The sequence below is a fragment of the Vombatus ursinus genome, unplaced genomic scaffold (genome assembly GCF_900497805.2).
Source record: "Vombatus ursinus unplaced genomic scaffold, bare-nosed wombat genome assembly UNPS02014786.1, whole genome shotgun sequence".
Lineage (NCBI taxonomy): Eukaryota > Metazoa > Chordata > Mammalia > Diprotodontia > Vombatidae > Vombatus > Vombatus ursinus.
This window is the reverse complement of record NW_020954564.1, coordinates 48,147,703-48,162,898: the sequence shown is the minus strand read 5'-3', so window position 1 is coordinate 48,162,898 and position 15,196 is coordinate 48,147,703. Positions and strand designations below refer to the sequence as shown.

At 37.5% G+C, this 15,196-nt stretch overlaps 1 protein-coding gene across 3 annotated transcripts in view; it reads left to right on the top strand.

Moving 5' to 3' along the window:
* Positions 1-15,196, top strand: part of LOC114047027 (target of rapamycin complex 2 subunit MAPKAP1) — a 328,986-nt gene that overhangs the window by 75,200 nt on the left and 238,590 nt on the right. For 2 of the 3 annotated variants that reach the window (XM_027867684.1, XM_027867683.1), the window contains one exon: positions 2,309-2,457. In XM_027867684.1, coding sequence (XP_027723485.1) covers positions 2,309-2,457 — 149 coding nt within the window. The remainder of the gene's footprint in view (positions 1-2,308; positions 2,458-15,196) is intronic. The other variant, XM_027867685.1, reaches the window with a different exon arrangement.

Sequence of the window (15,196 nt, the reverse complement as noted above, 5' to 3'; positions counted from 1 at the left end):
AGTCAGAGTATCAAAAAAGATATCAGGAGACTAGCTTGCTTTTTTTTTTTTTTTTTTTTTTTAAAAGAAGGCTAGTTTTCTTGCCCTGACCTAGTTATAACACATCTAAAGTATTCTTTTTGGTTCTGGGTGCCACATTTTTATGATCAGCATTGATAGGCTGGAGCAGTGGTGTGGGTGAAAGATTTTAAACTTGGGTCAGGATCCATAAAAGAACTGGATATGCTTAACCTGGAGAATAGCCCACTCAAGTACCATCTTCTCTATTGAAGCCTTTACTGATCCACTCTGCTAGTGCCTTCTCTGCAGTGGAGGTAAGAAAGGCATGTCATCCAGGCATGTGGGACAGCTAGTATGATGGCACAAAGACAGGTGATGGAGTAGGAGGAACAATATAAAAGGCCAGTTTGGCTGGATCACAGAGCAATGGTCAGTGAGGCTAGGAAGATAGGGGGAGCCATGTTGTAAATGGCTTTAAAAACTAAACAAAGGAATTTATTTTTGATCCCACAACAGGGTTCTTGACCTTCGTCTTATATCATGGAGTCCTTTAGCAATCTGATGAAGTCTACAAGACCCCTTATCAGAATAATGTTTTTAAATGCATAAAATAAAATGCATAGGATTATAATAGGAAACTGGTAATGTTGAAATAAAGGGGTGTGTGTGTGTGTGTGTGTGTGTGAGAGAGAGAGAGAGAGAGAGAGAGAGTTGGAGATAACGTCAAGGAGTGCTGAGATGAAGAGACTGGGAAGAAAAGGAGTTCAAGTCAGATTCCATTTTGGCAGCAAAGTAAGAGAATCAAGATCCACATCAGCTAAGAGAGAATGAAGAAAGAGAAATATAGGAGGCTTGAGTAGGCAAGAGAAGGTTTGGAATTAGGGAAGTTTGTAGGAAGTGAGATAGGGAATCAATTAAAGAAGAGTATGAAGATTGCCTTGGTGCTGTGAAGGCCCAGTTAGAGTTGGATAATATGAATTTTTCATATGCCCGGCCAGTTTGGTTTTGGGACTTCCCTTAGCTGCTTTTAGCAGCTGGTATGTAGGAGGAAACAGTGGAGTTCCCTGTCACTAGAGCTGTTCACATAGAAGCTGAATGACTCTTTTCCTTGAATTTGGTAGATGGATTTCCCCCTCAGATAGGGTCTGGACTAGGTAGTCTCTGATTACTCTGACTATGCTGTCTCCTGGCTCGTGCTTTTTCTACTTCGACGTGTTTCTTTTTTTTAGGAACAGATGGAAATAGGGGGTTAGTCTTGAGAGAGGTATTAGGTACATATGTCATAGTCTAGTTTCCTCTGTAAAGATAGTAAATACATCAAACATAAAAATAGTAAACAGAGATAGTAAAAACAAGGGGCAGGAGGAAGGGAGTTGTTGGTCTCTGAACGACCTTTGAGAGTCTCATTATGATTTTTTTCTTGGATCTTGTGATCCTAGTGGATGTCTCTGAATCACACTGTTTCCAGGCGTAACCTTGATGGAGACTGTCGCATTCTACTGCTTGGAGCCTGTTCTTCAAGCCTCGCCCCATTCAACTCTACCCTTCACACAATTGCTGGAATGGTTTTCCTTAAGCACAGAACTGATCATCTCCCTCCTCTGTTTGATAAACGCCAGTAGCTTCTTGTTGCCTCAGGGATGGAATATAAGGCTGTTTAACCTTTAAAGCTCTTCAAAACCTGGTGCCAGCTTATCTATCCAATCTTCTTGTGTGTTATTCTCCTTCCCATACTCTGTCATCCTGCCATCTTGGACCCCATGACGTTCCTCATATATACTGCTTCATTTCTTTCTCGGTGTGTTTACACTGCATATCCCCCATGCCTGCCATGTGTATTTAGCCTTCTTGACCTAAAAGAATCCATCTCTTCATGATGCAACAACTTAAGCACCATTTTGTGACTGAAGCTTTTCCTAATTCCCCCAACTGCTGATGTCCTCCCTCCCTACTACCATAGATTTACTTTGCAATTTTCTGTATATATATCTATATGTAGATATTTGTATTTATCCTATTTATAGTTATTTTATCTATATGTGTATATATGTATATGTATGTATGCACGTGAGTATATTTTTGTTCACACATAAACATATATACACATGCACTTACCGTTTTCCTTAGTAGAGTATAAACTTTGTATCTGTATCCCCACTGCCCAGCACAGTGCCTGGCACACAGTAGGTACTTAATGTTTGTTGATTTAGGATGGCATGTATCTTATATACCTTAAAGTTCTCAACATGTTACTAATTATCATTTTTCGTCATATAGGCCTTTTTTTTTTCTCCCTTTTCTATCACAGCAGAGGAGCTCAGCTCATTGTTTGAAAAAAAGAACTTCAAAGTCAAGTCTTCAAGTGTGGGGAAACCATCACTCCTCTCTGTGCGCCTAGAGCAATGCCCGCTCCAGCTGAATAATCCTTTTAATGAGTATTCCAAATTTGATGGTAAGGTAGGTAAAAGTGATCCCTGTTATCTTTTAATAAGTCAGGAAGAACTGCTTTGATGAATCCTGTGTCCTGTTTTGCTGATTTGTTTAGGTATCTGAGTTAACCAGAAGCTCCTTGTCGAAAATGTTCTTAAAGTATATTTACTCAGTACAGCCTAGGGCAAAGCATTTAATAGTTCTTGGATGAATCAGGGTGTTGCTGTGACTCTGTGCCAACTTTCTGAACATAATACTCATTGTCTGGGACTTTACTGGTAAAAACTTGGGGAGATTGAGCTCCATGTGTTCTGCTCCTCAGACTTATGGATGTTTTGCTGTGATTGTTTTTTGTCGTGATCATAGCGCTAACAGGACTAAACAGTAGCTCTGGACTTAGACTGGGGAGACCTGAATTTGAATCCCACTCAGTTGATAACTAGCTCTTTGACCTTGAACAGATAACCAATAAACATTAATTGAGTATCTGCTACGTACCAGGCACTGTGCTAAGCACTGGGGATACAAAAAGAGGCAAATAAATAATACTACTGGTAATAAATAACAGTATAACAAATGACAATGAATAACATAATCATAACCAGCATTTATATAGCACTTTGCAGTTTGCAAAGTGCTTTACAAAAAATCTCATTTTGGCCTCGCAACAACCCTGTGAAACAGATACTGTTATTCCCATTTTACAGGTGTGGAAACTGAGGTAGAGAGAAGTTAAGTGACTTGCTTAGGGTCACACAGCTAGTAAGTGTCTGAAGCAGGATTTGTACTCTTCTTTCTGACTCAAGGTCCAGTGCTCTATCCACTGTGCTGCCACATAGCTGCCCCATCTGTGGGCCCAGTTTCCTGATATATAAAATGGAGTCTGGGTGGTAAAGTAAAAAGGCCATTGGATTCAGAGTTGGAAGACCTGAGTTTGAAGCCCAGTGCTACAATTTATTATTATCTTAAGCAAGTCACATTACCTTTCATGGTTCCTTCTGTTTCTTCATCAGTCCAATGATAGAGTTGTGTTAAATTATTTCTAAGGTCTCTCTAATTTGTAACATTTTATGACTAGATAGTCTTTTAAGACCCCTATGTGTCTAATTCAAGAATAGCAGCAGTGCTTTCTGAACATCAAAATACTATTTACGTGTTCTTCTTCATCATCATCATCATCATCGTATAATACTACAACTACCCCAAACTAAATTTTTTCAGGTTAGCACCTACTGTGTTCTCAGACCTGAAGCAGCCAATGGGGTAGGTCTTAGACCCCACTCTCAGTGAATTTATTATTTATTATTAGGATGAGACACCAAAACCAATAACTATAAAAACAGTATTATGGGGCAGGTGCATAAATGCACTTAAATGATTTTGTTGGGTTTTTGTTTCCTGTTACTGTCATAACAACAATAATATATTACATATATATGGAACTTTATTTTACAAAGTGCTTTCCTCTACTATACCTTATTTGTACTTCATGACAAAGCTATGAGAGTTATACAATAACTATCATTATCCTTATTTTACGTATTAGGAAACCGAGATTCAAATCAGGAAGAAAAAAAATTGTAGTTAATTGACAGTTCTTGTTAATTGGGTCTTCATCAATCAAGGTCTCTCTATAGTGATAGCAGATTTGAATGGCTAGGATATTGTCATTTCTCATTTGGTAGAGTAGTTGATAGTGAAAATGGTATTGCTTGGACTTGTTTTATTACCCATCTTTCCTCAGCCCATTTGCTTCCCAATTATTTCCCTATATTTTCCCTTTCCTGAAGACTTGCCTGTCTCAGGTTTAGCTCTGGGAACTTATTTGTGTAAAGAGGACAGTGATTAATTTACCCAGACTGTGAGATGGGTGATGCTGTTGCACTGACTTTTTGGTCTAGGTATGACTGCTTGAAGAGAGATGTGGCCAGTTTTTGCAGCTTGGCAGTGGTGAGGTGGTGTTGAGTGACAGCTTATGGTTTGTAGGATGAGAGAACTTTTTGTTGTCTTTATATATTATTAAAATTAATAAATGGTACAGTGTTTTTCTGCTAATTTATTTTCATCTGTGAACTTTGTAATTGTTCAGTATAAAAATTTTTGACAGAAATTGCTTAGAATAATAATAGCTGATATGTATGTGTTTTACCTCCATAATTTCATCTTAGCCTCCCATCTGTGTGAGATACATAATGCAAGTATTATCATACCCATTTTGTAGATGAGGAAACTGAAGATACTCACAGTGAAGCTCATTTTCCCAGGGCTAAAAACTGTGCAAGATTGATAGAAAAGCAGAGTTGAAAGAGGGCCTAAGGCAGCATGACAATGGAAACAACATTGGTTTTAGCATCACCACAGTGTCTGAAATTCAAGTCCAGCTTCTTCTGGTGACCTTTTGACAAGCTTCTGTGTGACCTTGGGAAGTCCTTTCCCAATACTGGGCCTCAGTTTGCAAAATAAGAGTTGTACTAGATGGTCTCCAAGGTTTCTTCCAATTCTAAATGCTGTAATCCAGATCTGCAAATGTTAAGGGCCTGTAGTTTATAAGGTACTGGGGATACAAAGACAAAAATAGCCCAGTTCTTCAAAGACCTGGCCATGTGGTAAATCTCCATAAAATGCATGCATCAGTGCAATATAAGCTCAGGAATGGAAGGACCAAAGTCTCTATAGAAGATGTATTTTCAGCAGCACTTTCAGCTGAGGAGTTCAGAGCACTGGGGCATAGGACATAAAGTGCTGAACTTGGCCCTGGGAGCATCCTGACTGACAATTACTAACTGTGTGACCTTGGGTAAATCACCTAACCTTTCTTATCCTCACTCTTTTGTACAATCAAAGGGATTAGATTAGATAATCTGTAAAGCTCCTTCCAGCTCTAAATCTGTGATCTTTGAAAGGCTACAGGGAGAAGGTAGCTGCTGAATCTTGAAGAAAAAATAAAGATCCCTATGATCTTATGATCTATGATATTTTTAGTTTCTTCTAAATCCTAGTAAAGACAATTTGGAGTTGGAAGGTACAAGCTTTGAGTCTTGGATCTATAGTTATTAATTAAATGACCATAGGAAAGTCACTATTCCTTTCTGTGCCTCAGGTCTCTCATCTGCAAAACTTGAAAAGTAATACTAATACTATCTGCCATATAAAGATTATTGGGAAAAATATTTTTGAAAAGTTAAATCACTGAGCAAAAAGAACTATTCTCATTTTCTAATCAAAAAATTCAGCGTATGTATGCAAGTATACGATTCTTCTCCTAGTGGTCTTCCTAACACCCATGGGTTCACTTGTCATCTCTTTGCAGATTACTTCCAAATTTATAAATTTAGCTTTCATCTTTCTTTTAAGCTCCAGCCCCATATCACCAACTGATTGCTGGATATCCCTTTGGCCTCTCAAACTTACCATATTCAAAAGAAATACCATTATCTTTCTCTGGAACCTACCCTCTGTTTCAAAATAGCTTCCCTATTTCTGTTGAGGGTGCCACCATCATTGGAGTCAACTAGGTTTTTCTCTTTAGAGACATTTTTGCCTTTTTACCATCTGTCTTATCTCTGCTCACTCATCTGATCAAGAATTTTCAGTGATTTATTATTATCCCTTAAATTTTGAACCTGACTGCTTAATAAATAGAACTCTTAGGTATTTCTTTTGGCCTAGGGGCACCATGAAAAAAATTTTGAGACACTAAGAGCATTGTGAAACAAGAAAATTTGGGAACCTTTGCCCTAGGATAAAACATAAACTCCTTGGTTTAGCATTTAAAGCCTTTCCTTTCTCTGTATATTATGACCCTGTTGGTGTTTCAGTGTCCTACATGGGTTCCATGGGGATGTGGTCTTTAAAATCTTATGTGAACTTTGTATCTCTCTCAGCACCTAATAGTGGTGTAAACATAAATAGCCACTTAATAAATCTTTGTTGAGTTTTTATATGTGTGTGTGTTTCATTGATATAAGGAACTCCCAGATCAGGAAATTTCCTTTGCCAATGTGGAGTGGTACCGTCTCTGCAACTTACAGTGATAGACATTTGCCTGGAACACTGAGAGGCTAATTGGCCTGGCTTAGATTAAAATAGCCAGTATGTGTTAGAGATGAGATTTGATTACAGGTTTTCCAGGTTCTCAGGCCTACACTGTATTCACTGTGTCATTCTCCCTTTCCCCTTTCACCTCTATAAATTATAGTGAGTTCACATTTATATAGCTTTAAGGTTTACATAGTACTTTACATAAAATAATGATGAGGATGACAATGATAACTAACATTTATGTAGTGCCTTCTATATTCCAGGCCCTGTGCTAAGTACTTTACAAATATTATCTCTTTGATCTTTACTACAACCCTGGGAAGTAGATATAGTAGTATTATTGTCCCCATTTTAGTGATGGAGACTCAGAGGCAGACAGAGGTTAAGTGACTTGCCCAAGGTCACTCAGCTAGTGTCTGAGGGTGGTTTTGAACTCAGGTCTTGCTGGCTTCAGGCCCAGCTCTTTATCCACTGCACCACCTAGCTGCCCCCAATGTTATGTTATCTCACTCTTGTGTTATATGTACATATCATGATTTTGCATGTTTAATTCAACCATCACTTTTTATTTTGCTATTTGCAAGGCCCCCTGTTGAGTATAGAGGGTTAGAAGGAAGAGAGAAGAAAATATAAGATATAGGTTTTTCCCCTCTGGTAACATATACCAGAAGAAATGGCATGTATAGTAATAACTAATAAAAAATAGATTATAATTGTGAAGCAAAGAGGCACAAAATCTTAAATGTTCATTTTTCCATGGGGTGGGGAAGAGAGAAGGATCAGGGAAGTCCTACATGAAGGGAGGTGGTATTTGAACTAAGCCTTGAAGCTACTATTTCAGTAGCAAGAGAAGGGGAAACGTTGAGCATTCGAAGTATGGAAAGAGAAAGCATTGCATATGTTCTGGGAGTTTGGAGGAGTTTATCTGGGTTAGAATATGTAATAATTGATAGAACATATAAGCCATAGCATTTGACAAGGCCAGGGAGGTAGGATAGCACCAGATTGTGGAAACCCTTGAATGCCAGGATCAGGAGTATGGAATTTATTTGTGGGGAAACATTAAGGAGCCTTTAAGGGATTTTGAGCAGAGAAAGAGGCATAAAATGATAGAATTTAGTCCTGGAGGGGACTTTACATACTATGTAGTCTGATTTCCTTATTTTAGAGGTGCAGAAACTGGAGGCTAGAGAGTTAAATGATTTGCCTAAATTCACTGATAAAATCTGTGGATAAGATTGATTCATCTGCTAGATTATGGAAGATTTAAGTTAGGTTGATTTGGGGCATTCCTGAGTTTTTGAGCAGAGTAGGGACATGACCAGATTTATGCATTAGGAAAATTAATTTGGGAGTTTGTGCTGTGGGGGCTTGAGACAGAAACATTTGAAGCTATTGCAATAGTTATAGAGACAAACAGATGATGCAGAAGGGTGTGACTTAATAATTTCAGGCTCCTCCTGCAGGATACTGTGGAGGGGAGTTTTTAGAACACAGCAGAAATAATTGACTGAAGTTGACCTATTTTTTCTTTTCATTGTCCCTTCCTGGAGAGTGCTGAAAGGTGGGAGCAAAAAGGGGAAGGGATCAGTAAGATCAACTCTTTAAAAAAAATAAAAACAAGATAATCTTGTTGGACAGTAAATACTCTTTTGAAAGATAAAAATTGAATGTGGGTTCTTTCAGGTGTCATGGACATTTATTAATGACACTGTCTGATATGATAGGAATTTATTTGCTTCAACTAAATGATTCTAGCCCATCATTTGAGAATATAATTTCTGGAATAATTAGTAAGTGATCATGCTATGATGCCAACAAAATAGTATGGCTCTCTTTGAATATCATATTCCTATATTCCTATTATGTCATTAGATTATTACAAGTTACGTTGATTTGGATTTGCCAGAAGATTGTGAACTCTGCTTTCTATACATCTAATCCCAGGATAGCCAGAGGGAGTTATAAAAGCAACATTAAGGATGCTATTTCTCCAATCACAAAGGAGTTGTTTTTACTAGATGTGTATTTATGTGTAAGATGCTTTTGATACTCCTGACATCACAAGTATATTTTTGAACTAATAAATGATGTGTGGTCTGCACAGTCTCTGGTTGCCAATTGATTAAGGAGTCCTTCCCTATCGATAAGTCTGTCTTACAAAGTGATAACATTTTATTGTTCACCCACATATCACAAATGGTGACATACAATTAAATCCTTGTTCTAATCAGTTATTTAATATTTATGTGTTTGGCTACTGTGGAATGAAAGTGGCTAATATTTGAAGGATATTGTACTGTACATACTAAATTAACCTTTTAAAAAATCTTCATGAAATTCCTTGACACAAGAGTCAGGGACATTGCAGTGATTAATTGAGAATTGTACTGGAACTGAGTCTTTCTTTAATCTAGAAATTAAAACGACTATTCAAATAACACTACAAAATGATCAAATTAGCATTTTGGCGATTGGGTAATAATAGGATTGTATTAGTCTGATAGCCACACTATTGCTGTTTCTGTCGTTAAGATCATGTCAACTTTTTGATAATAAAGCCTTTTCCAAAAGGGTTTGCTTTCTTGCCTTGATAATATCCTGATTGATTCTTGCCATCAATCATTTTAAGTTCACCACTAAATTTTTGTTACTACTGTAACAGAAATTATTTTTTCTCAGCACCTGTGTAGAAAGTTGTTAGAAATCTGCCTGTTCTTAAATCCTCCTTTGACATGTTCTTGTCTTTAAAGAAAAAGGTTTTTGAGTTAAATTGTTCTGAGAGGTTTAAAATGGTTCTTACAACGTGTGTACTTTTTTTTTTTTTTTTTGGCCACAAATATTTATAGTTTTTCTGGGAAATAGCACATGCCTTATTTACATAATTAACTATGCTGTGTGAGTCTCTGGGGTAAATGATATATTATTGGGTAGAGAAGGGGGCAGGGAAGAGTTTGGGGTCTAATTAAACATGCTTTAAAAAAAAGCTACTCAATTATTTATTTCCTCAAGAGATTGTAGCTATGGTAAAATTCTGAAGATATTGAACACCTTAGAGAAGGAGAACGAGTCCTGGAAACATGTTAACTGGGAAGGGGCTTGGTTTTATGCCTTGAGCTCTACAAACTGCCCTTTAATTCATATACATCAGTTTTTATATAACTATAATGGCAGCACAGTAGAATGGAGGGACGATTGATCCCGGAGTCAGAGGACTTGGGTTTAAAGGTTGCTCCTCATGCTTTCTCCTGTGTGACTTTGGGGAAGTCTTTTAACCTCCCTGGACCTCAGTTTAGTCACCTGTAAAATGAGGCAATTGGAGAAAATGACCAGAGATTCCCTCTACACTTATGATCTTACAGTTTTTCAATATTATCTTTGAAAGCAAAATCGAGAAAGGAGGATTTAATATTTATGGTTTAGATATATGGTTTTTTATAATGTTAAAAACATTTTTTTCTCCATTGGATTTATTAACTTTGTTAATATTTACTCATTTCTGTAGTGCATTATGGACTCCAAAGTGTTTTACTCACAACTGTCCTGTGAATTATTTGGTATGATCATTATCCCAGTTTTATAGATTGAGAAACTAAGGATGACTAAGTGGATTTATCCTTATCCTGGTTATTTTTATCCTAGTCTCTGTGTTTTGAAAGCCTTTCATTCTATATAGTTTAGAAATGTAGTGATCAATATCCTGAACAAGAATAAAAGGGGAGGTCTTTTAAGCAGCATCTCTTTTTAAAGCCTAAATTATCAGACTAGCAATCAATGCTAAGTCAGAAGTCAAGGGTGTGAGTTTACTAGTTGTGTGACCATGGTCAGACTGTTTCACTTTTTTGGGCTTTAGTTCTTTTAAAATGATATACTGGGAATGAAATCATCATTAAGGACCTTTGTAGTCTGACATGCTATGTACAATTAAGTTCAACAAAGAAATAGTCATTAACCATTTGAATGTTCTATGTTCTAAGATGCCTCTTAGTTTTAATATTTAGTGTCAGTGTGCTGGAGTGGAAAGAGCTGTGTGACAGTGAGCAAGTCACTTGATACCTCTAGGCTCAAGAGGAGATGTAAAGTGAATGTATAGGTTTAGATGATCTCTAATGTTCTTTCCAGCTATAAATTGATTATCTAATGAACATTCTATATTCTAGGGGCCCTTTGATCACTATTGCTCCATGTTCTGAGGTCCCTTCTAGCTCTTAGCATTCTCTGGTATAGTTACAAATGATTTTGTCACTTGTTATAGTTTCAGATATTTCTTGAGCTGTAATAACTGATTTATATAATGTTAAATTCTTAAATGTTAAGGAGAACATTTGTCTGATAAATTCTCACAAAACTCATGTAAGATTTGGGTCTATACAGGAAAGTGTGATTGTGATTATGTGAACTTATTAAGAATCTTAACATTTCTCTGTTAGTAACTGTTTTAACAATGAAGCTGCAGCAAGCATGGGGGGAAGGGATAATTCATGAGCGCTAATTGCTTGGCTGTTAATTTTCATAAGTGTTGATAGAAGCAGTTCCTTAAATTAAACTTTGTTTAAAATGTATCAGGGGAAATATTCCACAATGTCGGGCCTGAAGTGAAAATTAATATGAATGCTGTGGCAATTAACACATACTGGTTAATAGCTTTTAGCAGCATTTTGGGATGATAGTCCTTAAATACATTTTTGCATGCTGCTCTTGTTTCAGTATTGTTCCAGTCTATGTCTGGATAATTATGAACAAATGTTTTCCACAATCATTGACATTAACTAGCTCTCCTCAAAGAAAGTAGATAAAAACTAGTGCAGAACAACATGTAGCTACAGGGTAGCATTGAAAATACTTAAAATGTCATGGAATTTAAATTTAACAAAATTGCTCACCGAGTAAAATGCTCCTCACATGGACTCTGAATATTTATCATTTCAGCAGGGCTGTAATTTTTTCCTATTATGTTTCCTTATTGTGAGGTGTGGCCTTTGGGGAGTTTTGTTGTCCTTGTCCCCTTTCTCTCCTCCTGCTCCTCCCCCTCCCCCTCTTCTCCCACAGCAGATATTTAAAGATTTCATGTGGAAAAGGGATTTGGGTGGTTGCTTTTGGCCATGACAGGCTGAACTAGAAGTAATGTTGAAGTAGGGGAACGGTGGAGAGAAGGTTGCAGAGAGGCTGATTTTGGCTCAATATAAGGAAAAACTTCTTAATGCCTGTATCTGTCCAAAAACTGGAATGAGTTGCCTCTGGAGATACTCATCATCATCATCATAGTAAAAATTCACCTTCCTATGGCATTTTAAGGTTCACAAAGTTCCTCCCAGTCAGCCTTTGAGTTTAGTAGTTCAAGTATACACTCCATTTTTCAGGTGAGAAAACTGAGGTTCAGGGAGGTTGTCGTGAATTTTTCAGGATTATATTCCTCTTAACTGTTGAAGTTGAAACTTGAATCCAGGTCTTTTGACTTTAAGCCCAGTTGTTCTTTGTGCCACATTAGGATCACAGAGTTTCAGAGTGGATAAGAAGCTTAGATGCCATTTAGTCTAACATGTTCCAGGACAAGAAACCCCTCTGTAACAGTCCCAACAAGTGGTAATTCGACTTTTTTTTTTTTTGGAGAAATCTTTAGTTAGAGAAACCCATACTGCCCTTGCAACTAAGCACTTTGCTTATAGCGACCTTGTGAAGTATATATGCTTAGTTAGGCAAAAAATTCCCTCATTGGCCATGTTCCAAATGTATATCTCAATTTGTACGCTTAGACCATCAGCTTTCTGTCAGGAGGTGGGAAGCATATTTCATCATGGATTCTCTGGAATTGTAAATGGGTCATTGCAGTTGATCAGAGTCCTTAAGTCAAAGACTGTTTAAGTTCTGCAGGCCCCAGTTAAATTTTCTTTGTATGTAACTCAGACAATAGTTTTGAGGAATTCAGTAAGTCAAATCATTTATTACAGAAGCAGGAGGGTAGGAGAGAAAGATTAAGAATTAACAAAGGGAGTGAGTAGCAGGGAAAAGCAATTTGAGAGTGGTTTCATTAAATAAGTAGTTCACAGAAAAGTTGAGACCTCACAAACATTCTAGTCTAACACATATTTGAATAAGACTTCCCTTTATGGTATGCCCAACAAATAGTCATCCAGCCTTTGTTTGAACTCCTCTAGTAATGGGAAACCCACTACTTTCTATTCACTTTTGGATAGCTCTAATTGTTAGGAAAATTTTTTTTCTTACCTGAGGCCTAAATTTATTTCTTTGCAACCACCTATTTGTCCTTGCTCTGCCCTTGGGACCAAACAAACAGATCTAATCCCTCTTTCCTATTATAACCTTCACATACTTGAAGACAGCTCCCTTGACCCCAAACCCCACAAATCTCTTCTTCTACAGGTTAAATATTCTTAATTCCTTCAGCCTAATCTCATCTGTCATGAACTTGAGGCCCTTCACTTTCTTAATTTCCCTCAACTGGATGTTTTCTAGTATATCTATGTCCTTCCAAAAACATAGCACCTGGAACTAAACCCAGCAGATTGTGAGGCTGTTCCCTCCTTTGTCCTGGATATTTGAGTTCTTTTAATGCAGTCATAGATTGCGTTAGCTTTCTTGGCAATCATACTGTTGACTCACATTGAGCTTGTACTCCAGTGAAACCACCAGATCTTTTTCAGATGAACAGTTCTCTAGCCACGCTTCTCCTGTTTTGTACTTAGGATGTTGATGTTGAACCCAAGTATCTTTATAAACTTTATCCCTATTAAATTTAATTTTGTTAGTTTCAGCCATATGTTCTAGCCTTTTTGAATTCTGACTCTATCATCTAGGATGTTAACTCTCTCTTTTAGGGCCAGGTGCAAATTTCTGGGAAGTTCATTCCATTGGACATCTTCCAAGTTGACATTGAACCAGTAATCACAATTCTTTGAGTCTAGCCATTCAACTGATTCTGAATCCAACTAATAACGTCTAGCATGCATCACTCCATCTTTTCTATAAATAGCATGAGACTTTTATCAAATGGTTTGCTAAAGCTACCAGTTTAGTAATATTGTTATGAAAGAAAATGAAGTTAGTATGGTGTGACCTATTCTTGATGAAGTCACGATGGCAGTTGGGGTCTGTTGCTGCAACTGAAAAAAGATTTATAGAAAAATTAGTTGAGCCAGCGAGTGCTGAAAAAAAAGATCCTTTTTTATTCTACTTGCTTGAGGGAAGGTGACAAGACTTTATTGTAGACACCTAAGGGAATGTTAGGGGAAACACCTGCTCATTAAGGTGGAGCAGAAGCTGACAACTTCAAAACTAAGTATCCACCCCAAATGAGGGCAGTAGATAACACCTTCCAAAGTGAAGAGTGTAGAATAGGAACTGAACAAAACCAGGGATGTTGCCAAAGACTCTACAGCCCATGACCTTCTTTGGACTCAGGAGGCAGGAATAAAACCACAAAGGTCAAAAGAAAGGTGCCTTCAGGACCCATCGCATCATTACATAAGACTCTTGCCAGTTCAGTGGGTAGACTTTTGGGTCTCTTATCAGTCTAGGAAGTAGACATTGGACTAGATGATTTATAAGGTTGCTTCTAGCTCAATCTATGATCTCATGAGTCTGTAATCAGAGTTGCTTAGGGATTCTGGAGAAGGTCAAGTGTTATATAGGGAGAGATTGGGTAAGTCTGATTTGGTTTCCAACCTCTGAGGTCATAGGCAGCTTGGCTTAAATCAAGGAAACTGAAAACTTTTAGCTTGCAAGGTTCTAGCTAGAAAAAGAAAGGGGATCTTCCTGAATAGGGATAGGGAGTCAGGGTCATAGTGCCAAGCACAAGGAGGGAATATGGCTAACAGCCCATCAAAAGAAGACTTGTTCTGAAAAAAAAAGGTTTTATGGACCAAACACTAGCCCTTTGTGATCATAGTTTCCTTTTCTAAAAATTCACTAACCATCTGTTTAATAATATGACTTTCACCCAGAATTGAAGTTAACTTACTGGCCTATATTTTGAAGACTACATTCTCTTTCTGGCTTTGAAAATCAGGACATTCCCTCTTTTCCAGTTCCATCCAACCTCTTCCAATCTCCACAATCTTTAAAAGGTGGCTGATAATGGCTCAGCAAAACACCTAGCAGTCCTGATGGTGTAGATCAAAGGTGTCAAACTCTCAGCTGGCTGGTGGCATGCAGCAGAGTACCTCCAGAAGCAGATTGAAATGTAATAGGGAAGTGTTTGACAAAATAAAAATAGAATACAACATAGATAATATAAATTTGTGTTTTTCTAAGTCAATGTATAACCTACAGGGATCCATTTTTATTTGAGTATGACACCACTGATGTAGACAGCCCAGACAAAGTTGACTTGAATTTCTAAAAGATTTGGACTCAGGTGTTCCTGACTCCAGGCCTGTCACTCTATCCCTGTGCCACCTAGCCATTCCCAGTGCTTTTATAGTGGTTGGCAGTTAATTTTTTTTCTAAAACCTTTCTTAGCATCTAATCAGTTTTTATAGAATCTTGTTTAAATTTTATTTCCTTGTGCTCTATAACCAATATTTTTTTTCCTTCTCAAACTCAGAACTAATCTGTCTTCCTTTGCTCAACAAATATCTGATCTTCCCTCGTAGGGGAAGTAACATAGTTCAGAGGAAAGAGAATCAGACCCATGGTAATATGACCTGGATTCAACTCCTGTGAAATGAGGGGGCTGGACAAAATGACCTCAAAGATTCCGTTAAGC